The sequence below is a fragment of the Anabrus simplex genome, chromosome 2, assembly GCF_040414725.1.
Source record: "Anabrus simplex isolate iqAnaSimp1 chromosome 2, ASM4041472v1, whole genome shotgun sequence".
NCBI lineage: Eukaryota > Metazoa > Arthropoda > Insecta > Orthoptera > Tettigoniidae > Anabrus > Anabrus simplex.
In genome coordinates, this window is record NC_090266.1 from 1,204,796,048 (window position 1) to 1,204,822,045 (window position 25,998).

General features: G+C 38.9%; 1 protein-coding gene across 3 annotated transcripts in view; it reads left to right on the forward strand.

Annotated features, from left to right (window-relative positions):
• Nucleotides 1–25,998, forward strand: part of LOC136864799 (protein FAM117B) — a 467,979-nt gene that overhangs the window by 33,689 nt on the left and 408,292 nt on the right. For all 3 annotated transcript variants that reach the window (XM_068225929.1, XM_067142204.2, XM_068225930.1), the window contains exon 4: nucleotides 16,042–16,187. In XM_068225929.1, coding sequence (XP_068082030.1) covers nucleotides 16,042–16,187 — 146 coding nt within the window. The remainder of the gene's footprint in view (nucleotides 1–16,041; nucleotides 16,188–25,998) is intronic.

Below are 25,998 nucleotides of genomic sequence, written 5' to 3' on the forward strand. Positions count from 1 at the left end.
GTACGTACAAGAACACTACAACCCATCTCGCTGCTATTTCAAACTGAGAATGACTGGCAGTGAACTAGATGGGGGGTATGAAGCAATGAAAATGACTGCCCGAATTAACTAAATCATCAGTCAGACACAATGTTATGTACTGGAGTGTAGCAGCTGCAGGGTGTGATTTGTATGCTCACCGTACTGACCTCACCTCCTCCGGCCTTCCACCTCTTTTTTTCTCTGCATCAGTTGTCCGTTTGTGTTATTTACCTGGACAAATGCTATTGTTGAGCGGCACACAAGTTAAAATATTAAATGTTTAAATATAAATTCTTAATTTGTTTCTCCATTATTGAGAGGACTGTTAAATTGGATTTAATACTTTTTAGCCAAAATATGAACTATATTGATTTTAATATCTATGATTATGGAATATATGTGCTGAACTCCAAAATATGGAAAATGAACACTGTATTTTTTGACTCCAAAAGTCATGATTTATCAATATAATACAAAATATAATTTATTTTATTTTCTTAAATAGATTATTTACATATAATAATAATAATAATAATAATAATAATAATAATAATTTTACTGGCTTAGTGTCCTAACTATTTTAAGTTTTTTGGAGACACCGAGGCGCCAGAATTTAGTCCTGCGCCCTCACTAAGAAGGACTCATAAAGGTTGCAGGCATCTGAGATGAAGTTTCTGAGGTCCACAGTTCAAAAACTAAAACTGGACAAGTTAAGGAATGACATGGTTAGGAAGTTGGGATGCATCCGGGAGATAGTGGATTCGAACCCCACTGTCAGCAGCCTTGAAGATAGTTTTCCATGGTTTCCCATTTTCACACCTTCATTAACCCATTCCAGTCTGGGCCTTAATATCTCTAAGAAACGTTCTGGACTGGACATTTTAAAGGATTTTTAAAACGTATCTCTGTACCTACACGAGATATTTGCATGATTCTTTTTTGTGCTTGTTTGAGCATCTAGTTTTGGAAAACACTGTATCATGTCAACTATCACTTGAGATTTTAAAATAAAATTGTTTATATATTATACCATGTTTTGTGAATGGAAAAAAGTCTGATTGATAACTAAGCAAGTACAATTTTCTGAAATACTGTTATATTTACCCTATTTTCATAATATAAAATGTGCATTACAATTACAAAACAATAATAATGAGTACAATATTAAAATAATTTTTCAATGATGATAGTAATAATTACAATAATGAAAATGGGAGCACTTGTGAAATTTTATTTTAATCGATACATTTTGTCAAAAGTTACTCAATTGTAAAATTATTGTTCCATTTACCACAAAAGACTTCTGTGCAAGAGAAAATATAGTCTTCTAAACCTAATTTGCCTTTATGTGGTGAATTTCGAAACAATCTGGCATGCAAAGTCCTACATCACACAGTGGGCAACAATACGTCGTCTCCTTCCTGGCCCATTTAGCCTTTGCCTTCTTGCTTTTGTCCTCACACACTTTGCAGCTTCTACATGGTCTGTCCTTGTTCTCAGTTGGAATTTTTCTCCAAAAATGCCTTCCGGTGAGTCAGTCTATTGTTGTTCCAACGTCCATGGCAACAAATTCCTCCAATTTTCTTGAATAGTATGCAGCTATTCAGTACGCCTCGAATGAAGAGATGAAAAAACAGCTTCTTCCACCACTTCATCCTTTGCCTTTTGAATGGATAGTAGGCTTCAAGCTGGTCATTACGGTCCACTCCAGGTTTATTTGTGTTATAGTCCAATATAGCATCTGGCTTCACCATAACCTTTCCTTTACAGCCCTTTGCCCTCACTGTCACTTCAGAAGCTTACATCCATGTTTTGAATTTAGAAAAGTGACATCATGTTAGATCTATGACAGAAAGTCAACTCTCCCCTCTACAATTTAGCAGCGGCTAAACCTTTAGGCATCTCTTTCCTGTTGAGCATTGCAGTCCCTATACCTAATGTATCTTGATCCCATAAATATTACACAACAGTTAGACTAGTGTAAAATCTGTCTATATACACACCGTTGTGAACATAATCGGACAACAACCTTTTGAACAGAGAAACGATTGAATAGTCATTTCCGCAACCAGAGTACACTTCAAGAATTAGATTCACACACAAGGAACAACTTCATTCCATACTTCTCTGGTTTGTTCTTTATGTACACACGAATATGTATTCTACCACGAAAGGCACAAATTCCCTCATTGATGGTCAGATTTTCAGATGGGACAATTCCACAACTAAAGTGTTTCACCAGAGAATCGAAATGTGGCCTAACTTTGTGGAGAGGATCATGACCTGGTTGATCATGAGGTATGTAAGTTTCATTGTTGTTTCAAGTGCAGCATAGACACCATCATTTTGAATCTATCACATGACAGTAGCTTGCCAGCAAATGTCTGCAAAATAGGGGATGTCAACCAATAATCCTTCAGATTACGTTTTACAGCTAAGCACATATCCAGGATTATGGCAAAAAATTTGTACAGTTCAGATAATGTAACTGGAACCCACCGCTGCACCTTACTGTAATGGTTATAGCGTCCGCCATGCCTAGTTGCTACGAGCCGAGCTCGTCACCCATTACCCCACCCCCTTAGGCTTGAGCGCGCCAATCGCGAGCAACATTTAAGTGCTGGGTGGGCCCTTCTCTCTTCTGTCCGTGGTCGCGCCGCATGGGACAATGGAAATTACTAGACTATTAATCTGGAGTGTTCCATCTCGCGACGTTCCTGGATCCATCGAACATCCGGACAATTCTAGAAGGGCCAGCACGGGTATATAAGAGAGGAACGACCTTCCTGGAGTCGGTGAGAGTGTGAGGAGTGCGCGTAATCAGTTGGAGTATCTGCTTGTTGGAGCTGAGGACTCGTTCCTGTTTCGTTGACGTCGTGCGTGTGTATCTCTTGGGGCTGGCCACTGGAGAAGAACCTTGGGTGTTCTGGAGTAGCGCGAAGGGAACACTGGGTGCCGACGTGTGAGGACTGCGGAGTTCGACGGATCGAGTGAACAGCGGATACTATCCCGACCTGCAAGACTGACGTGTAGGCTGTGGACCGTGACAGCGCTAACGAGTGTGACCGAGTGGCTGAGAGAGTGTACTGTAAATAATCGATGACTGTGTGTGTGTGTGTGTGTGTGTGTGTGTGTGTGTGTGTCATTGTAGATGGGGCATGAGAAACTAAGAGAGAGACAGAGCGCGAACCGTGTGAGTGAGTGTAAGTGTACTTGTGTAAGTTGTAATCTCGGCTATCGTCTGTGTGTGTGTAAATCTGTAATTATAGTGCTAAGTTAATAAATCCTAGAAATAGGACGCTACCAGGTTCTGTACTTATTTATTTATTTATTTTATTTATTTATTTATTTATTTATTTATTTATTTATTTATTTATTTATCTACCCCGCCAACACGTTACAACTGGCGTCAGAAGTGGGATGGACAAGTGTGATAAACTAGTGGATAAACTCTTACGTAAAAACTGGTGTCAGAATCGAGTACCTGGTAGCGTATTTTGTAGTCGACAGAAATTTCTTCGAGTGAAATTAATTCCGAACAGCTTCAGATTTTTCTAAGCAAATTTAGTGAGCTTGAGAATAAAATCTTATCTGGTTATGGCGAACTCATTAGTGAACTGAGATCTGAGCGGAGATCAAACCCGGACCAATTGAAAACAGACCCAAGTGAACGGAAGAGCGAACCGTTAAAGTCAGAAAACGAAGTGCGCTCTCTTGAAACCGAGGTCGACGATGACAATGTGCAGGATGACAACGAACTGGACGAGAAGGGATCCGAAGAGATGCTCACGGTTGTGGAGTCCGGAGTTCGAGGCCCAGCAGTGGAAGTAAGTGCCCTGCATGCAGAAACGATGGCTGTGGAGACGCGAATGAATCCTGATAGCAGCGACGGCGGCTCCACCATCGTGAAGTTGGAAACCCTACGGGACGACGGGATTACTTCCAAGAGAACATGCCGGACCCAGTTCGAGACCGGATCGACGTCCAAGAAGAGTGCCGGATATCCAATCGCCGGACTATGTGTACAGATAATGACGGTACTACGCAGCCCCCAGCCAAGATTGACCTACGACGAGGTTGTGGGAGTGCTCGACATGCGCTGCTGTGTCCAGCAACCGAGAGCCACCTACCGAGTCCAGCTGCAGAAGAGGATTCAGCGCACCGATATAACGCAGCGGGAATTCGACACCGAGATCGAGCGACTAGGCGACGTGATTGTGGAAGATTTACCCCGATGTGACACCAAGCTCGAGGCGGCTGATGCCTGTGCTAAACTACGTGGCGCTGAGATCCGTCCAGGGAGGACGATAGGCAAGAAACAGAACTACGAAGAGGCTCTGACGATGGCCTACCAGACAGAGGCCGCGATTGCAGCGGCACGGCTGGAGGGACCCATACTAGGAGATGGAGCAGCAATGGAAGATGAACCAATGACCAATGAACGAGGATGCCACCTGACCACGACACTTGTTCCGGCACGAAGCTGCGTGCTGGTACGAACATCAAATTCCGCACCCCGGGAAAAAAGGAAATTCAGCAAGGCTAAATCTGGGGCGAGCAAACCAGTCCCGGGCATCGCACGGGAGGACTACGAAGGCGCTCAAGCCCTGAAAGTAGACGCGGGTGTGGACAAAAGGAAAACCACCGAAGATCCGGCTGCCAGGTGAGGACTCGCTGATCGTTATCAACGGGGATGAGGACACCGTCGACCGGACCCAGCGGATCCCCCATGGGAAGGTGGTGGCCAACCGAACAAACCGTATAGCAGCGTATCGTGGAGCAGCTCAGGACGAGCAGCTTTAAGGAGGGGGCAATGTAATGGTTATAGCGCCTGCCATGCCAAGTCGCTACGCGCCGAGCTCGTCACCTATCACCCCACCCCCTTAGGCTCGAGCACGCCAATCGCGAGCAACATTTAAGTGCTGGGCGGGCCCTTCTCTCTTCTGTCCGTGGTCGCGCCACATGGGACGATGGAAATTACTCGACTATTAATGTGGAGTGTTCCATCTTGCGAGGTTCCTGGATCCATCGAACATCCGGACGATTCTAGAAGGGCCAGCGCGGGTATATAAGAGAGGAACGACCTGCCTGGAGTCAGTGAGAGTTAGTGAGTGTGTGAGGAGTGCGCGCAGTCAGTTGGAGTACCTGCTTGTTGGAGCCAAGGACTCGTTCCTGTTTCGTTGACGTCGTGCATGTGTATCTCTTGGGGCTGGCTACTGGAGAAGAACCTTGGGTGTTCTGGAGTAGCACGAAGGGAACACTGGGTGCCGACGTGTGAGGACTGCGGAGTTCGACGGATCGAGTGAACAACGGATACTATCCCAACCTGCGAGACTGATGTGTAGGCTGTGGACCGTGGCAGCGCTAACGAGTGTCACTGAGTGGTTGAGAGAGTGTACTGTAAATAATTGATGACTCTGTGTGTGTGTGTGTGTGTGTGTGTGTGTGTGTCATTGTAGATGGGACATGAGAAACTAAGAGAGAGTGCGAACCGTGCGAGTGTAAGTGTACTTGCATAAGTTGTAATCTTGGCTATCGCGTGTGTGTGTGTAAATCTGTAATTGTAGTGCTAAGTTAATAAATCTTAGAAATAGGACGCTATCAGGTTCTGTACTTATTTATTTATGTACCCCGCCAACACGTTACAGTGCTATGTTCATTCAGTTTATTTGCCCATCTGAGTTTTCAGATTGTGTTTGCGGCATTACTCTTTGAGCGTTTAGCTACCTTCATATTTAATGAAATAAGCTGTGACCTTAACCACGTCTTTTGACAGACATTTTTTTTCTGTGTTTGTGATATTGTTTGTTTATAATGTATTTACATACAATTGCCTTGTAAAAATAGTGCACAATTGAATGAACTATTTTATTAGAACTTTAAATTTTATCCAAGAAGATGATCTAGTTTTAATCTCAGACTACATTATTTTAAAATGACCATAGATAGTACTCATTGACATTTTATCATGATTTTATCAAATGTAATCCATTTCACAATATATGTACCAATATTTTAGGTAATAAGTTTACAAGGCTGATTTTCTAGTTTTTTTTTAGTATTTGAGTGTAATATTTTAAGACTGTATTCATGTAGGAAGAAAGGGTGGATTGTGGTCTTTACATGTGCCATGTATAATGCAGTGCACTTGGAACTAGTGTTGGCTACTGAATGTATGATTCAAAGCAGTGTATCGATTCATTCAAGTGTCCGAGTGAATCAATTCACAGGAACGGCGAGCTCACGGCACACGATTCAGCTTACTCCCAGTGGACAGTGCTGAGTGGCGTACTCACTGGACGTTGATGGGGAGCCGAGCTTCCGCTGCAGCGAGGCAGTGAATCATGGCACATCGAAAGAATCGTGAACGAGCGCTGCTCAGTGAGACACAAGATACACATGGCTCCTTATCGGCTCACTGCAACCAACCAGCCATGCTACACTGAAAGAATCATATGCTATAATGGACTCTCGAGCTCAGCTCATTTGAAAATAATACCCATTTGCATTCACTGTCCCCTTCTTACAGGGAGGTTTAAATAATAGATGGATTTATTTGCAGTGTTAAAAAGGTAGTCACAGCATAATTCTGAAGTAGCTAGTAAGTAGGTAGGCTATTAGGTTATACTATTTATTAGTTTAATGAATCTTAGTATTATAACTTAGTTGACATTTGACAAACTCGACTCTAGCCTGCCCTATGACTATGAGTCATGCTCATGACCACTCAAAAGTACCTGTTTTATATTGGGAAGAACGGCTCAGTATTCTCTCAGTTCATATGTCACATCGTTGCACAAGACTTCAATCATTTGTGGACAGACGCAATAACAGTATGTTGAATCAGAAAACCAGCGGGCTACTGTACATCTCGGGTGGCCTATACAAAATATGACTATTAAAAAAAATCCTCAGCTGATAGAAAAATACTTTTTAAAATAAAAATGACTGAGCGAGTTGTCGTGCGGTTAATATCGCGTGGCTATGCGCTTGCATTTGGGGGATGGTGGGTTCGAATCCCACCGTCGGCAGCCGTTAAGATGGTTTTTCCGTAGTTTCCCCATTTTCACACCAGGAAATGCTGGGACTGTACCTTAATTCAGGTCATGGCTGCTACCTTCCTAATCCTAACCTTTCCCACCCTGCGTCGCCGGAAACTTTCGATGTATTAGAGTAACTAGCATTTTTTCTAAGAAAGGAGTTCATAGTATGAAGACCAGATGGCAGCTGCGAGCACTGAATGCTGTTGCTGCTGTCTTACCAGCACATACTACACAGATGCAGTAGGAGCGGTGACCAATGAGCCGTGAATCGTATCACTGTATCGATTCAGTAACGTGAACGGAATCAAATGAATCGATTCAGTAAAATGAATTGAATGTCCCATCACTACTTGGAACTGGTCAGCAGTCTCACCACGAATGGTTTTTTATTGAGTTCCCAACAGTTTATTGCTCAAGGAGGAAGACCAAAAATTGTCTACAGTGACAACGGAACAAATTTCACTAGTACAGATAATGTGTTTTGAACTCTCGACTGGAACCAGATAGAAAAGGAGTTCACAATACAGCGCATACAGTGGAAATTTAACCGTCCTACAGCAGGCTGTTGGGGTGGTTCATGGGAACATCTGATTCGGGTAGTAAAGAGAATTTTGAGAAGTGTCCTCAGGAGAGCTTCGCTATATTACGAAGAGATGATTACCTTACTGTACGAGTCTGAAGCCGTTGTTAATTCCCGTCCTCTTACCTACTTGCTTGAGAAGCCTCAAGACCTCTTCCCTCTTTCACCGTCATATTTTTTGCAAGACAATGTCTTTGTGGGAATACTTGATTTAGATCAATTGGATTCTGTGAACTTATCCAGGAGATTTCCATTTCTAGTATAGTTGTGGCAAGATTTAGAGAGGAGTATCTGAGCCAGTTGATCCAGAAGCCGAAGAAAACTTCTACAACCATTGGAGAAGGGAATGTGCTGCTGGTTGGAACTGAGAAGAAGAAGAAGAAGAAGAAGAAGATCAACTGACCATAGGCACAGGTGCTGGAGGTGTATCGTGGGAGGGTTGGTTTTGGAAGAGTTGCGAGGTGAAAATATCACCAGGTGAGGTGACTCCTCCTGTGCAAAAGTTGTACTTATTGGAGGGATCCATATCAGTGACTTCTGAAACTCTGAAGGAGGGTGCTGCCAACTGCCCCAGTAGTGGTCACTCTTATGAACAGACTTGCTCATCATACTCTTCAAAGGGAGTAGTGATGGGTGAAAGTGCCTAATAAATTAAGTTTGTGAATTCTTTAAATTTTTAACTACTACTTTTTGCAGTTTATTTTAGGAGAGTGACTGAAATTACCAGATAGATTGTTTGACACTCATAGTGCTTAATTTTGTTTGTTCCTTTGGGTAATTATTGGGGGGGGACTCATGATTAACATGAACAACGGCCTCTGGAATGATGAACTATTAATGGAAACATACCTATATATCAACAATATTCACAATCAAACCTTAAAACAGAACAATAATAGAATTTGTTCCTCAAATACATTTTCTGAATGAATCTTATAAACAGAGTTTTCAATAATATTCACAAATAAACAAAAAAATAGAATGTTTTAAGTAAATACATATTTCGATGGAATGTCTTATGTATGGAGTTATCAAAAATAACCCCAAGTAAACAGAAAAAGTAGAACTTGCTTCACAAATACATTTTCTGAATAAATGCCCTATTACAGTGTGTTGTTCATTTCATGATATGAAATGTGAAAAGCTCTACTACGAGATCTCCATTTTGAAATGTAACTCTCTGAAGGAATGTCCGTTTTCCAATCTATTTCTCTATATAAAGTTGCCTCCTTGTGTATATGCTGAACTCCACGTTTCATTGTAAAGGGACTTAACATTTAGGAGGAGAATTTGGTGGGGGAGGGGGGAGTAAACTCCTTGACACCTACCCCCAAAGTCGGTGTCACCGAATCCTTTTGATTGGGGAGGATTTGAAGAATATTATGTTGTAAAGTTTTTGTTTTCCCCTTGTATTATCATAGAGTTCAGATACGATGAGTGTGTATTCCTTCATATGACAGCAATGAAAGAAGTGTGTCAGATGTTCTATGTGTATATAAAAACTGATTAAATCTAAGTGATACATAATAATGGGAAGTTCATTACGGGTAGAAAGAATGTTTCCCACAATGATAATATGCTGTTAAATCTGATAACCTAACTTTAAGAGAAAGAAGAAACATTCCAGTTTCTTAATGATACTCAAGAAGATTTCGTAAACTAATAAAGGTGACAGGATTTTGTCCCACAGGAGTTGTTTTTTCTGAAGGTAAACGGCGATCCTTCAAGGTTGCACATGCTCCACTCGACTAACAGAAAGAAAAGATGTTCTTTTATAATTAGTCTTTAGCCTCTAACATTACGACAGCTGCACAAAATATACGGATAAAACATAAATGAAGTTTGTTCACGCCAAGCACATCCAAACACTAACGACAGCCGCTTCCATGAAGGCCTCTCGCTAAACGCTGTAACTAACTGGTCTACGGTACTGAATGTGTTCAGCAGTGAATTTATGTAAATTAACTTACAGTAAACAGAATTAAACACAATTTTACCTAGTATATATACTTGAACATCAATGATTTCACAGGTTTGTTTTCCATCTTCGAAGTTGGTAGGTCTATGCTTGCTTTTAAAATTGTGTCTGTTGCAAGTTTCTGTAGATATTAACTGGTTTCCTTTTTGTTTTGTACACTGTTAAAACGCGTGGTAATTGATGTGTGAATGAGAGATGTTTCGCCTTCTTTGTGAGAATTGAACGCAGTGACATGTTTTGCAGACGTCAGATTTTTTTGGATTTTTTTCCCCACGACACCTGTCAGTTACAAAATTTTAACATTACGGTACTCTTATCAGTGCAATAAAACCCATGCTTTTCCTACTGGAGTTTCTATCATTCCCTTGCAGATATTTTGTAGTTTGGCACTTTGTAGCGTTTCAAATACACACACACAGCGGAATGTCTATATATGCACACGCTTTCCTCCGTGTATCAGGTGGCAAATAAAAGCTTGTTATGACGTCAGCATCTCACGGTCTTCAATCAACCAGCGATTATAAATTTAGAGATTATTGACCTGCTTTTGATATTATCGGCCTGCAATCTCTCTACAGAAGATAGATTAAGCATGACCTCATTACTATTGAAAAGATTAGATTAAATTGTTTCAAAATGGAAATTTCGTGCATACTTTCTGCTAATTGTTCAAAAATCTAAACTTTCACAGTTACATTATATGAATTTTGCGATGTTTCGCTAGGTCAGATAATTAAAAGGAAGGTGAGAGTTTGTGTATCAATACTAATTACACATACCGGTATAAAACTGTTTTCTCAAAATTTGTGACCTCAAAATATTGCATTCTTTATCCATAGCCTATGGACATACTTATAGGAAATTTAATTCTAAATCTTGCACATATACTCCATTTCTTGTATAGTTAAGTTTTTCATTATTTTGGTGTTTATAGGATAAAGCATGTGTCTAAAGGGGAGAAAAGTATTTTTCCTGAAAAACAGTCAGAGTTCGGAAGAAAATGCGTTTGGACATTTTTGTTAGAAATATAATTCTAAATCCTGCAAATGTACTTGTCTTTAGTATGACTAACAACTTACTTGTATTTTTGTTTTTATCTCTTTTCTACACTTTCCATGCTTCTTATAACTCGCTGCTTTTTATACCCTCCCGTTCCCCCATGGGGTCTCGTTATCCTGGACTTTTGTCGATATTCTACCATGTGCATACTGCACAGCTTACAACTGGATTCTTGATCTTGCTCCATTCCACTTTCATCCTCTATGCCTCTCTTCTGGGTACCTGTTGTTTCAGATTATCCTGGAATTTATCCTGCTTTTCCATATCTTTTAATTTCCTTATTTTCTTCTCACTCATTTCTTTCATTCTAACTATTTTTCCCACTTTCATTTTTGCTACCACTTGTCTATGATTACCATTAAAAACATTTGTGATCTTTCTCACAATCCATGTATAATTTCTTGTCCACCTAATGTTGTGGGATTCAATTCCATTACCATGGTTTAAATATGAGAGATACATTTACATGTACAAAATTACTTTTCAGGCAAAATTCTATGCTTCCATTGCTTTAGAAGATTGCCAGCAGTTTGAGTATTGTGAAGCATGTCTCAGACTTCATGTTTAAAGTTATTTTCACATTATTATAAAATTTGTAGATCCTTTGACCAATCAAAGCTAAAGGTTTCATGAAATTGAGGGTTTTCAGTTTGTCTTCTTTTACATCCTGTAAGCACAAAAGTCTGTGATAGTGTTTGTTATGTGGAGGCTAGAGTGACCAACTCTAAGCCAAGCATATAATCTTTTGCATGCCTTTGTTAAAATACTAGTCATCCGATGTCAAGTTCCACTGTACGAGATATGGAGAAACATTTCTGTTCTTATCACGGACCTACAATCTGAAGAGGGTTGGGAGAAATACAGAACCTAGTTTCTTTAATATGTGCAAGTGATCCTAATTTATGTAGTGATCTGATATCCACATTTGTGAAAATGAGGACATATGCTCGAATAAAATTTTTTAACAAATGTTAGGAAACAGTGTCACCGTTATGGAGGTGAAAGCCAAGAAGAAAGAAAATTAAGAAACTCACTAGTTAAGATTCACTTTATCATAATAGATCTCTTTGTTCGTTCTTTTGTTCGCTTGCTTGTTTATTGGTCATATTTAATGCTCAGTTTTGTTTAACACAGAATACTTTATTGGATTTCAACGGCATAGTGTGGCTGCTAAAATCCTGGTAGCAATAACCATGGTCTTGCGACAAGATTACCTCTTGTATTGTACATTACTGTGTTTGTTATCTACTATTTACAAAGTCAATTTGAGCGGGTATAGGGGACACACAAGCTAATAATTGTTTGGTTAAAACCTATCTCAATCACTTATTCCTTTGGAAAGCACTTCCACGATCAGAACAGGTAATGACCGCCAGCCAGCCGTTGTGGGTAACCTGTTATATAATGTACCAGGAACGTTGGTCCATCATTAGAGTTTAAACTCAAAATATGCGCCGCACACCGAAAGAGCAGCTGGCGACACCAAGCATGTTGTGAGTGATGTAGGAGCCAGCCCCGGCTCGCCAAGGCTAAGTTGCATCATCCATAGAACCTTCCAAACCTTCTATCATAAGTAACTCATATAGGAATTACAATATGAATATAATATCAGTGTATACACCATTTTAGTATCTCCAATACCACCAAGTTTCATTAAAATCCGCCTCGGATTAAGGAAGATATTGAAAGAAATGAAACAGCTGCAGTCTCTGTGACTTTAATATAAAAGAAGAGCTAGAATTCAACACTACAGAGTCTTGTCCCACTGTCAAACCAGGGCTTTTGGCTGATGGAAGATCATGCCGCGTTGTGACACTACGGAATCCGAGTCTACAGCCAACTGTTCAAAATTACGGTGAGCCGTGATTGAAACATTTCAATAGTCTTGCTGACTTAGAATATTGAGCAGTGCATTATGACTTGTATTCAGAATGATTGAAATATTTCTGCTGATAGCAAACTTAGAACATTGAACAGTGGGTTAGGACTTGTATTTTTCAAGTGAAATCTGAATGTTAGGAAAACATTGAAACTTCATGTGTGAAATAACTTGTAATTTCACGGTATCTTTAGGTGAACCCAGGAGCATTAGTGAACGGAACTAATTTTCACTACCAAAGTACTATAAAGCCTTACCAGTGTTATTATTCGCGTTTGAACATTAACTTGACAGTGTCAGTGAACAGGAATAATTTCACTCCTGCATTAATAGTCTAATAGTGCTACTTCTTGTCATGTAACAGTGCGTGTGAACGGAACTAATTTCACATGTAAAGTATTTAACTCCTATGAAAGTGAAGTAATTGTGCCATCACAGTGCTAAATAAACTTCGTAAATACATGCAAAGCAATTGTAAAGCAAATAATTGTGTTAATTAAACACAAATAATTGTTATATTCTTCAAACATTAAAAGCTGAAGTGAACTATTTGTGAACAGTATCATAATTTGTGCCAAGTGTCACGCACGTTAAAAATAATTCGGGTGTGATTCTGTTGACATTTGGACGCATGAAAGTTAATTTCTTTATTTTCTCAAGTGACCAGTTTATTTGCCTTAAAACATTTTTTGTCGATTTCATTGACATTCGAAATGGCATCTTTGTATTTTTTCTTATTGTTTCATGGGAATGATTAAAGTGAGTTCAGAAATTACACCTCAGACTAATACGTCCAATATGTACAAGGGTTTAAATGCGTGTGTTCGCGCTATCCTTCGGAGTGAGTGATCTTGGCAAACCAAACTCCCAGACCTCCAAGAATTTCTTGAACTTCTAGAGCTTCCCTTGTTGGAGTGGATGTGGTTCCATGGTGCAGAGAGCTGATCCATGGTGAGGACGAGAGGAGTAGCAGAGCAATGCGGGACATCGCCAGCCACACGACAGAGAAAGGTCATGTCCAAATCGTCTTCTACTGTATTGAGGTGAAAACTTGAATTTTCACAATAAAACAACCCCCTCCCCTCCTACGGCTCTACAGCCCTTGAATGGCCTTAGCCTACCAAGCGACCGCTGCTCAGCCCGAAGGCCTGCAGATTATGAGGTAGTGTGTGGTCAGCACGCGAATCCTCTTGGCTGTTATTCTTGGCTTTCTAGACTGGGGCTGCTATCTCACCGCCAGATAGCTCCTCAATTCTAATCACGTAGGCTGAGTGGACCTCGAACCAGCCCTCAGGTCCAGGTAAAAATCCCTGACCTGGCCGGGAATCGAACCCGGGGCCTCCGGGTAAGAGGCAGGCATGCTACCCCTACACCACGAGGCCGGCAATAAAACAAACAGTTCAAAAAAATTTTTAGAACTTCATTCAAAGCAAATCCTCTCACTCTCTATACCACTCCAATTTAATGTGCCGTACACGCCCTGTGTACCATCTCGTGCTCTTCAAGCATTAAGTACAGGCATTTCCTGTTACAATACTAACCTTGTAAAGCAGTAACAGAAGCTTGGAGAGTGTTTTGAGCAACTGTAAAATAAACTGTTCCCATCATTCTCTGATTTTTTCCAATAGTGTCAGGAGTCAGAATAGTTAGAAATAAAATTTTGACAAGTCAGTTTTGGCCCTTTTATGAATGTAGTGTTCTGCTGTTGCTGTAATTTTTTGCAAACCTAGTTAGGATGTCTCGGACCTATCAGTTCTGTCCATATATGTAATTATTCCAGAAGGACTGAGAAAGGCCACTTTTGACCTCTTAGTAATTTCACAAGATTTTGTAAGGACTTGCTTCATATTTCCCTCATTTCTCATAGGTTTTGTTGCCTGAGATTTGCATTGGCCATTAGCTTCTTCCTCCACTACTCCTCTTGCTGACTTTCCTTTCAGTTGCTTCACCAAGCAAGTTAGCTGGATGGTTCGAGTTACACAGCTGTGAGCTTGCATTTGAAGGTTTTCTGATGTTTTCTATTATCACACCAGGAAAATGTTGGGATTATACCTTAATTATGCCCACAGTTGCTTCCTTCCGTTTCCTACTCCTTTCCCTTCCTAACATTCCATGTGTTAATGCGATGTTAAGCCACTGGCAGAAAAAAAAAAAAAATTCTTTGTACATGATTGTCCTTAACTCCCAGGTCAAGGAATGCTTGATTTGTATTGCCCTGTATCATCATTGCGTTTACAAAGGCATATTTATATTACATGGTCGCAGACTGCAAGTGAGAATGTTGGCATCTCAGGTTTTTTGTGTGTGGGTGTGTTTTCTCATTCTTTTTATTCTGGAATGGTAAAAGTCTGTCCTCTGGGGCTGATATGAATAACGTAGACCTATTCTCACTTAACTCTTTTGCTGCAGAATTCTCTGGCACACAATATCCCTTGGCTGTGTAATTTAATTTGAATGTTTTGATAAACGTATTTCACATTGCATAATATAATGGGAACAAAAAAGTGGGGTCCACCTATTCAATATAATACAATACAATGTTATAAGATGAATTATAACATGAAGATGATGCACACCAGCATTGAAACTGGTCCCATTAATAATAAAATGTTATAATTAATCTTATAACATTGTATTGTATTGAATAGGTGGACCCCACTTTTTTGTTCTCATTAGATTCTTGCTTCAATACGGATTTAATATGAAGTTTTTAAACTTGAATGACATTGCATAATATACAAGAGAGAATGTAGCAAAAGTTGTTCCTTACACTGTGGTTCCTGGTGGTTTGATATTTGTTACATTTTGAAAAATTTTGCAATTTTGAAAAAACACTTTTTGGAAACTACAATTTTCCAAAGTTGCATTGCATAATATATTAGAGAGAACAGTCATTCCTTACACTGGCAAACCATACTGTAGTCTCTGGTGGTTTCAAATACTATCGAGAGGTGTCAGATGGCTACTAGAAGCGACGTACTGCAGAAATCGACACCTGCAGCAAGTGGAAGTATGAACTTGAAATAATCCAACTTCTGCTGAGCATGGCACCTGGTGAGCTGTGCATAAATGCAACCATTGCAGGGTTAAAGCCAGTTAATATGCAATATTTCATGCGCTGGTTTAACTGTAAGTCTTGTAAAATTTTCTGAAGCCTCAGTTGAAACATTTTTCTATGTGGAAAACAATTATGAAGATGGAAATTATTTCACTGCGAGTGATGTGTATCTAATTTGAACAGTAGAAAGGTTAAGCGTTGGTTGTAATATGCGAGTAAATAGGGATGTTTATATCTTAGAACTGTCATTTCATCTTTTTATTAAAACACACACTGTGGTTATCAGTTTTAGTAGCAAGATGGATTACACGGAAGCATAAAAATATATTTGTTCATGAACTGTACTTGTTTGCAGTTTCTGTATTTAAAACCAGGGAATTTTTTGAGTAGCATTGCTTTTGACTTGTTCCATGTTCTGTGCAGGTTACAAAGGGCCAACAAAGATGGTACAAGCAGTCGAGAAAGAACAGCCGCTTTTGGATTAATTCTCCAACCTTCCCTACCAAGTGAACATATTACGGGATTACCTAGTACTGGTACAAACACAGTGTCTTCGGCTACTGGCACAAGTGAGTTAGTCTTTTATCTGTATATTTTTCATAATGGAGAATTTAAAGAGCCAAAACTGAAGGTAATAATGAAGTTTCAGATGTATATTCACTCAAAACAGGAACGAGCGCATGATGTATGTTCCTTGCATTTAGTATTTTATCAGACATAATTTTCATTGTCAAAATAATTCACCTCCTATGTACATACAAACCCTGCAGTTACCCACATCATATCTATAGCTTCATTTGTTTCTAAGAAACATGTATCTGTGAGTAATTTATACAGCAACATGCACTCACTAATTTTTCGAGCAACTCTACATCCTGATATGATCTGGTTGAGGACTTCTCAAAATCAGTCTTTGAAACTAGTATACACGTCTTCAGATCTTTACTCATAAATTAGAGGATGAGAAATGCAAGTTGCATACAGTATTTTCCCTCTTTTACGCTTTTCAAGGCACCCAAGGAATACTAGTGTAAAGGGGGGTTTAGTGTAAATCATGGGGAAAACTTTATGTATGTATGTATATATATACTAGCAAGATACCCGTGCTTCGCTACTGTATTATACTGAAATTTATAATTGAATGCTTATTGATTTATATATAATCCGCCGAAATTCGCGATCTGACTGGTTATCTGAGAGAATTCGCCAAAATTCGCGATCTGACTCGTTTTCTAATAGATTACGGCAAGTTTCCTCCCATTTTTCAATCTTTCTTTCCAGCAATCGATTTCGTACTTCCCGGGCTAGGTCCAGGTATTCCACCCGGTCAGTTGGGTCCCTAAATCTTTGCCATCTTTTCCTATAAGAATTTTAAATATGGATCAAATCCTTGAGGAGATCTGGCGTGCTGTCCTCTTGGGTGCCTTGGCGGTACTGAACTCGCGGCTGGACTGCATTCTTAGTCATTACCCGTCCAGGACCCGTTTCCATTATTATTATTATTATTATTATTATTATTATTAATATTATTATTATTATTATAGATGTTCTGGACCCCACAGAAAGATGCAAGACCGCTACTTGGCGGTAAATTACATCTGCTGCTACTGTCATTGTTAACAATGTGACCAGCACCATTGTCGCGCGTAGCCAAGTGTGCAGGATTTCTGGTGATACGAATGACATATTCCGTGCACAAATACCTGTTTCTTTATTTTTAAAGTAGATCCCAAATACCAATTTTCAGGTCTGTAATATCTTCAGGTTCTGAAATGTAAGTAGCCTCATTAAAGGCATTCAGCCCATTTTTCACCCTTTTCCACCCTTCCTATTGGGATTTTTCGAAAACAAAAAATATGTGTTTCTTTATTTTTAAATCGGATTCTAAATACCAATTTTTACATCTATGAAGTTCAAAAGTTTTGAGATATAGATACACTCATTTTAGCAATTCACCCCCTTTCACTCCCATTAATTGGATTTTCCAAAAACAAAAAAATACGTGTTTCTTTATTTTTAAAGGAGATCCAAAACACCAATTTTCAGGCCTGTAACACCTTCAGTTTCTGAGATATAAGTATCCTCATTAAAGGCATTCAACCCATTTTTCACCCCTTTCCACCTTTCCTATTGGGATTTTCCGAAAACAAAATAATACGTGTTTCTTTATTTTTAATGAAGATTCTAAATACCAATTTTTACATCTGTAAACTTTCAAAGTTTTGAGTTATAGATACACTGATTTTAAAAATTCATCCCCCTTTTCACACTCCCATTAATTGGGTTTTCCAAAAACAAAAAATTACGTGTTTCTTTATTTTTAAAAGAGATCAAAAGTACCAATTTTCAGGTCTGTAATACCTTCAGTTTCTGAGATATAAGTACCGGTATCCTGATTAAAGGACTTCAACCCCTTTTTTCACCCTTTTTCACTCCTCCTATTGGGATTTTCTGAAAACAAAAAAAATACGTATTTCCTTATTTTTAAAGAAGATTCTATATACCAATTTTTACATTTGTAAACTTTTAAAGTTTTGAGATATAGATACACTAATTTTAAAATTTCACCCCCTTAGCGATGGAATATCCAAACATTCTCTCTTAGCGAGCACCTACATCTTAATATGAATGTATCCCCAAAATTTCATTTCATTATGTCCAGTAGTGTTGGATCGGCGATGATGAATCGTTCAGTCAGTCAGTCAGGACAAGCTATTTTATATATATAGATATATAGAACTAGGAATGCTGATGCAGCGCCCTGACTCGAAGTATTTAAAGTTCAAAATACCTGCTGAGTGCGAGATTAGCTGGCCGCAGCGGGCAAACGAGGAACGAGCTCGGTGCTGGTCGGTCAAGGACAGGCTACATTATATAGAATATTCTATTACTTCCATGCCTGATAACTCAATAAATAAAATTAGCGTCACGATTTGGACTACATCACCGTGTAGTCAATGCTAAACTATGCCTCAATATTGAATTTTCACAACCACATTGTAATTGAAACCGACTTTCAAACTATTAGGTCGTGTTACGTACATTTAATACGTGTTGAAGAGATGTTAACATCCTTTCCAACAGTACAAAGATGGCCTACGCCACCATAGCTCAATTGGTAGAGCAACCGACGTCAAATCGGGAGGTTGTGGGTTCGGATCACACTGGTGTCCAGTTGGCCATTTTCGTTGTGTACTTAACATCTCTTCAGCATGAACTAAATGTATGTAACATGACCTAATAGGTTGAAAGTCTGTTTCGACTAAGCTATGCATAATTACCAAGTCTCAAGCAAATCCATGGAAAATTGACGAGTAATTGCAAGTTGAATTTATAGGGAAAACTTGTGACAGGATCAGCTGATTTAGTATGAATTGAGGACCAGGCAACACGATCGACAGTGTGTGTGATTCCACAGCCTAGCCCAGCTGGTTGAATGTAGGATGGTCTATGACAAAATTCTAAAAGTGTGCTACTGCAAACTTTGACAGAAATCCATCGTATAAAGGTGACTGAATATTTTCTATCAGTTCATGTTCTGGGTAGTGTACGTCGGACTTGAATTTTTCAAGTTACATTAGAACTGCGCATTTGAACTTAGATTTTGGAACTGTGAATTCAAACTTAGCTGAATGTAGAGTGCTAATCTTAGGACTTGTATCTCCAAGTGTAATGCAATTTTTTTTTCTTTCTTTCTTTCTTTCTTTCTTTCTTTCTTTCTTTCTTTCGTTCTTCCTTTCTTTCTTTTTTTGAGTGGAGATGTTGACTCAATCTTTAAGACGGTGCATAAGACTAGGAGTTCATAAATACAGCTCGAAAGCTGATTAACATTTATTCTACATTAAAGTTCAATAGACTTAACCAAGTAGCTTCAGCGAAGAGAAATAACTTTCTCGTACAAGTGATTGAAGGTCATGACTAGAGATGGGAATTTGCCTGTTTTATTCCTGTGTTCAGAAATGTAGGCTTTTGAGATACAAATGCATTTTAGGGTCTTTTCAGCTACATTTTGTTGGTTTTATTGTGCCTATAAATGCCTATTTCAGGGGTTTGTGCCTATTTGGAGTATAGTTGCCTATTTAATGCCTTTTGACTGTATTTTAAAACAACCAATTTTCTTCCAGTGCGTTATATTGTAGCGAGTGTGCTTGACAGAATTATCTTTTCTTTTCTCAATATCTGTTTACCCCACGAACAAAAATTGGAATTCTCAGAAGTTGCCAGAAATAGTTCTAGGGAAATTTCCATCAGGAGAAGTAAGGAACAATTTGACCTCGAAGCCTTCAACCCCTCCAACCTCCTAAGATATATGCGAGAACCATTCAACGGCGGACTATTGTATGTTGCACAACCCATATGCCCTGTACCTCCCTTTCGATGCTAAATGTTGTACGTGTTTGCTTTATGTTCAGAACTTGTTGTGATTTATTGTGAAGTGGGAGAAGAAGAATAAGAAGTGTGTTTACAGCAATGCCCAAAGAGAAATTGTCGAAGTCCTACTGGCTGAAACGGGGAAGCTTGCTGTAAGGAGGTACGTTCGTTTGTTCCTTTTATCTTTGCGATTGAGAACTATGATATCTCATTTCATTGTAGCACATATAGGCCTATTAATTTATGTATTGTGGCATGTTGTTTTGTTGCAATGTTGCATTAGTCATGACCTATCAGTAATTTATATTGCTAAAATGTAAATAATCATTAAATTACTGAACGAGGAGTTAGAACGCCGGTGGTCCGTTGTCACAGAATGGATGAAAATTAAATTGGTATTTTGAACTGTGATTCATTTCCTGTGAAAATAGAGATTTACAACTGAAATGCAATTTTTAAAACTCCCTTTAAAAAATCTTGAATTCTATTATACTTCTGCTAAGGCATCGCAAAACACTGGTTGCAGATACAATGTAGCCTGGCTAGGACGATGCCACAATGTGTTTTACAAGGTTGCCAAGACTATCTTTACAAGACCAGGCCAGCGAAAAGACCGTTGGTCTGGACTGGTGAGGTCCAGTTAGTAACAGTTTTGCTTGGGGGGAGGGGAGGGGGAAGCAAAGAGTCTGAGGGGCGTAAGCTCCCAGGTTAACAAGCCTCTAGCATCCCCTCTAAAGTCTTACTAAATTGTGACAAAAATAATGTTATGCGTGCATGTCACGACAATTTCAAATCACGTGGTTTTTTAGTTTCAATGAGGGTATAGGCCTTGTGGGCACACATGCTGCAGGATCTACTGCAGGCAACAGAAAATAGTCTTCATGACAGCTGACCCGGCTGACCAAAACCGACGAATACAAACAAATAAAGTGTTCACCGATGTGAGATTTATAGTGCCTCCGTTTTCATTCTTCTGTATAAGTAAGAATATTGCTAGGGCCAGCTTGTTGAGTCCTTGGCAAGAAAAATAAGGACAGATCTCTCCTCTTTGCTACTCCAGTATTGTTTCACGTCTTTCTTATTATATTTTTCACCCGGTGAACTCAACACGATACTGCCAAATTATAACTGAAAACTCCTTGAGGACATATATCCATGAAAATTACTAATTCCCTTGTTCCTACTGTGAAGTTTTGTACTTCTAGAGACATCATCTCTAATAGTTTTTTTTATTATATTTTATTTTTTTATTATGCAACAAATGCATGATATATACTAAGCATTATTGCCGATTAGCCTAACTGTAGAAATTTAAGATATAGGGACAATGTAATATATGTCAATTTTATTATTTTTCAGATCAAATGTGAGAAAAATACCACATAGATCAACTTAGAAATACTGTACTGCTATGCATCTGATAGGAGTACAGAAATCTGTATCAACGCAGCCTTTCTACCAATCCACTTTGGGCAGCGGCCAAGAACCATTTTCTTCAGACCTATGCATTGCAATGTTGGGAGCTAATACGCCCCTGCATAAACCAGAGCATCTTCAAAATTTAACAAGCTGCCGGGAGTAATCACCAAGTTGGAGAAGAGTGGCATGCCCCTGGTAATGTCATTTAGGATTGTGGAAGAAGTCAGGGGAAGTTTTGACCGAACCTCTGGGAAGGCAGTCGCTGTCAGTGAAATAAAACCAGATGAAGTACCTTCATTGAAGTTTTGTCCAATCACTTCATGTGATGTAGACAGATATTTCTCTCATTACAAAAACATTATGCATGAGAGGAAAACAAGATTGTTACCGCAAAACATTGAAATGTTGCTTGAAAATTACTTTTATAGTAATTGAGTGTGTTCTTAAATTATAAATGATTTTTTCATGCCTATTTTGTTGCCTATTTTACACGTTAGTGCTTACTTAAATGCCTGTTTTAACGGTTTTAGTGCCTATAATTCTCGTCTCTAGTCATGGCAATACAATTGAAGGGTTGGATGCAAGAACTAGGCAGCTCCACTTTTCGTGAAAATGGACATTTTCGTATATATTGAACGTAAACAAATAGGTGCACATTTCTATGCAAGAACCATGCAGCTCCAATGACATCCATTGGTGATACAAGGGAAAAGGAGCCACATGCAGATAGCATTCACATAATTTTAATGCAAGAACAAGGCAGCTCCAGAGCTACCCGATTCTTCTATCGATTTTAGTTCAGTGTGTCTTCACTGGTGCCGATACTGCCCAAACAAGAATCATATATTCATTCAGTTCTGCTCTACACTAGTGTATCATGAACATGTAGGCTTAACTAAAGTAATACAATGCTTTCCAGAGCCTGGTCACAGCTTTCTTCCATGTGACCGAAGCTTCGGAATAGCAGAAAAAGAAAAATGGAAGAGAGAAAGACTGTATGTTCCTAATGACTATGTGAACCTCATAAGAGGTCAAGCTCAAAATTTGTTGTCAAACAAATTGAGAGAGACAGCTTTCTAGACTATAAAGGTACTTTTGAAGAATCCTTCAAGAAGAATGTTAGTGGTGTAAGTAAAGATAAGTTCTCCATTTCAAAATATCGGTTGTTTATTTATAGCAAAGAATTTCATGGAACTGTTAAATGTTCAATGAATGCATCAGGTTTCTTCTCTCCAAGTTTCCTCTCTTGAAAAAGAGCAGTACTCCAAGGTTTCCCCACGCAAGTCAAACTGTATCCAGAAGCCCTGCACATCAAGGAAGCAAAATTTCGGGATGTAATGGCACTGGCTATGTACCTCCCACTGACAAGTGTATTACAACAACATAACCAGCCAATCAAGAGAAAATGTGAACAGCTCATCTGAAAGTGAATAACATCAACTGTCATACTGTAATAGTGGATACACTAACCCTTTCTACTCAAATCATTTGTAAGTTCTGGTTTCTCCCAACTTATATTTATTTCTGTCATCATTCTTCATGGTATTAAGTACTGGTAGTAAAAATATATACAGGAAGGAACTAAAAAATTAATGAATGTATGGTATTTACAGGACACAAAATCAAGTTTTTCACTTTCTTAACGACATGTCTTGGGTGTGTAGAAGCATTCAAAGCAAATGCTTGGATGGAACCCTGCTTGCTTATCCAACCAGTCTCACTAAAATAATCCTGCATTTATGCCTTATTGTTCATCCACATGTTGATAATACTAATAAATGCCTTCAGCTCTTCTAATGTCACAGCGTTCTGAGAAAACCAGATAGATCTCTTCTGAAGTGGAGTATTTTGCTGTATTTTCATTTCGGCAAATTTGTTTGTCTCATGAACAATAGAGGTTATCAACTGATCAGTAAAAAATAGCTACCAGTACTCTAGTTCTATTTTAGGTCTATTGCCACAACTTACGAATCCACTGACTAATCTGTAAAGAAATTTGACTAATCCTGCATCACCCGTTCTCCGTCTGAGGTCAGCACTGTATGACTGGGACCGGGACGAGTCACAATACTATTGCCTCCTCCATGATTTCTTGCGACGCTGATGTCAATATCGTCAATTGAATCACTAATGGATATCACTTTCATCGCCAGATTCAAAATTCTCATCACTTTCATGGTCACCATTATAAAAATCAGCTGAAATAGATGCAAGAATCTCAGCTTCGGTCAGACTGTGCGCCGCCATGTTGCTTCACGCGACTGCTTTCCATTGTCAAGGAAACGGACCAATTTTGCGAAGCAAAGAGAAACTAAAACACTCCTATTTGGTTTCTTTCGGTTTCCGGAAGGGACCAGCACTTACGAAACGAAGTACAAAAGCCCTGGCATTCCAGGTAACGTAGCAACAAACGGCAAAACATTGTGTCGACTCAGGGTCGACACACCAGCTATAACGCTAAGTGACGGCTGTCGACCTCAGGTCGACACACGAGTGGAAAGGGCTAATATTCAAAGTTATTAAAATTTCTGGGACATTATGAAGTGTTTGCATATTGAAATACTGTCATTTATTTTGCAAAAATACAGTTTTTGGTAGGTAAAAACACAGAAGTCATTGAATTAAACATTTTTTATGCAAGCACCAGGTGGCTCCAAAATTAATTTATTACTGTAAAAGACAAGAAAATTGAAAATTCTGCTACAGTACAGAGTGAATGTATCAAGGAGGTCATAATTAATGTACAGACAGAGATAAGTATTTATACCATCATTCATCATTATTATATACAGTTTTTTTTTAGCTCCTGAAAAATTAGCAAAAATGGAGCTGCCTGGTTCTTGCATCCAACCCTTCAATTGTAGTATTAGGCATAACTAAGTGGTCTCAGTGAACAAAACCAAATTTACTTTCGTAAATAAATGCCCCATGTTATCATAACATGTGAACGGAACTAAATTCACATTCTGCAAATATCAAGTGTCCTGTCACAATAGAGTGTGAACGCAACTAAATTCATACTTCTGTACTTAACCTGTTGTAGCCTCACCAACTTGTAAATAATTCTGACAATAGTAGGATGTAACAAAATTTCTTATGCATTTGTGTCCTCTTACTTCATGCACTGTGAAACGCTCAAGTGAATCATTGCTTTGAATTTATTTAAAACTGTGCTCAGTGAAATTTTAAAAACTGACCCAAGTGAATAATTTATTTTCAAAACTGTGCACAGTGAAATGTTTCTTTGATAATCTTAAAAACTGTGTCAAGTGAATTTTGCTTTTGAGTGTGCGCTCGATCCCATTAACATTCAAACTGCAGAATAATCTCTTTATTTTCATTGTGCAGTAATAGTAAAGAAATCTTCTTGATAGATTCTATTGACATTCTATATGGTATAACCAAGTTTCTTTACTCCTTACACGGAAACCCTTCAATTCAATTTCAAACTGCACCAATAAGCATGGACCACAAACACCTAGCGTAAGCCCTTGCTCTCCAAACTAGCTAAGTATGGGTGTTCCTGGTACAATATATATGCTCTGGAAAAGGAGTTAAATGTTACACAAATGCATATTACTAATTTTGAGTATTTCAATTTTAATATCATTACCTCAAATAAAGGTCCAATATAAATTAACTGTTGATACTATACTGCCTTTGTAATTCTGCTCATCTGCTGACCAGGAGAAGCGTACCAGTACCTAGATAATCTGGTTATCTTAGAATGGCTATAGAATGATGTAAAATGCAATAAAGTTTCTTTTTATAGAAAGAAAAATTTAATTACTACTATTCCACCTATTTACAGCATTAACACACATTTATTCCAGATGGAAAATAACACAATCACGACTTTCTTACCAAAATAGTCTGGAATCAATCTCTGTTTACACTTCTTATTTTTACTAGGTGAATGAAATATAAACCAGAATTATTTTTTACAATTTTATTGAATCCACCAACAAATACATGACAAGGACCTCATTTTCTTACATATTCTCCCGAACTTGACACACACTTTTGCCACCAAATTGGCAACTTTCTGATGCCATCCTTGAAAAAGGAAGAATGTGTGTGCAGCCAGTTGTGCACGTACTCCTCTTCCGCTGCATCGTCATGAAATCACTTTCCTCTCAGTTCTTTCAGTGGTCCAAACAAGTGGTAGTCACAAGGTGACAAATCTGGACTGTAAGGAGGGTGTTCCAGAGGTATCGAACGCATTTCTTCCAGCTTTTATAGTGTTACAACAGCAGTGTATGGCCTTGTGTTGTCGTGCAGAAAGAGCACATCTCGGATCAGTTGCCAGCGACGTTTGTTGCGATAGGCAGCTTTTGTCTTGACCATAAGACGGCAGTAACAGGCTGCATTTATTGTCCTTCATTCATGCAGAAAATGCACAAGCAAAATGCCCACGTAGTCCCAAAAAGAACAGCCTCAGCACCTTTTCAGCAGAAAGGTGTGTTTTGACCTTAACTGGCCCAGCTGCACCTCGTTCCTGCCACTCCATGCGTGCTTGTTTTACATCCAGGGTGTAATGATGAATCCCACTTTCATCAGGAGCCACAATGCGTTACAAAAAATCCTATC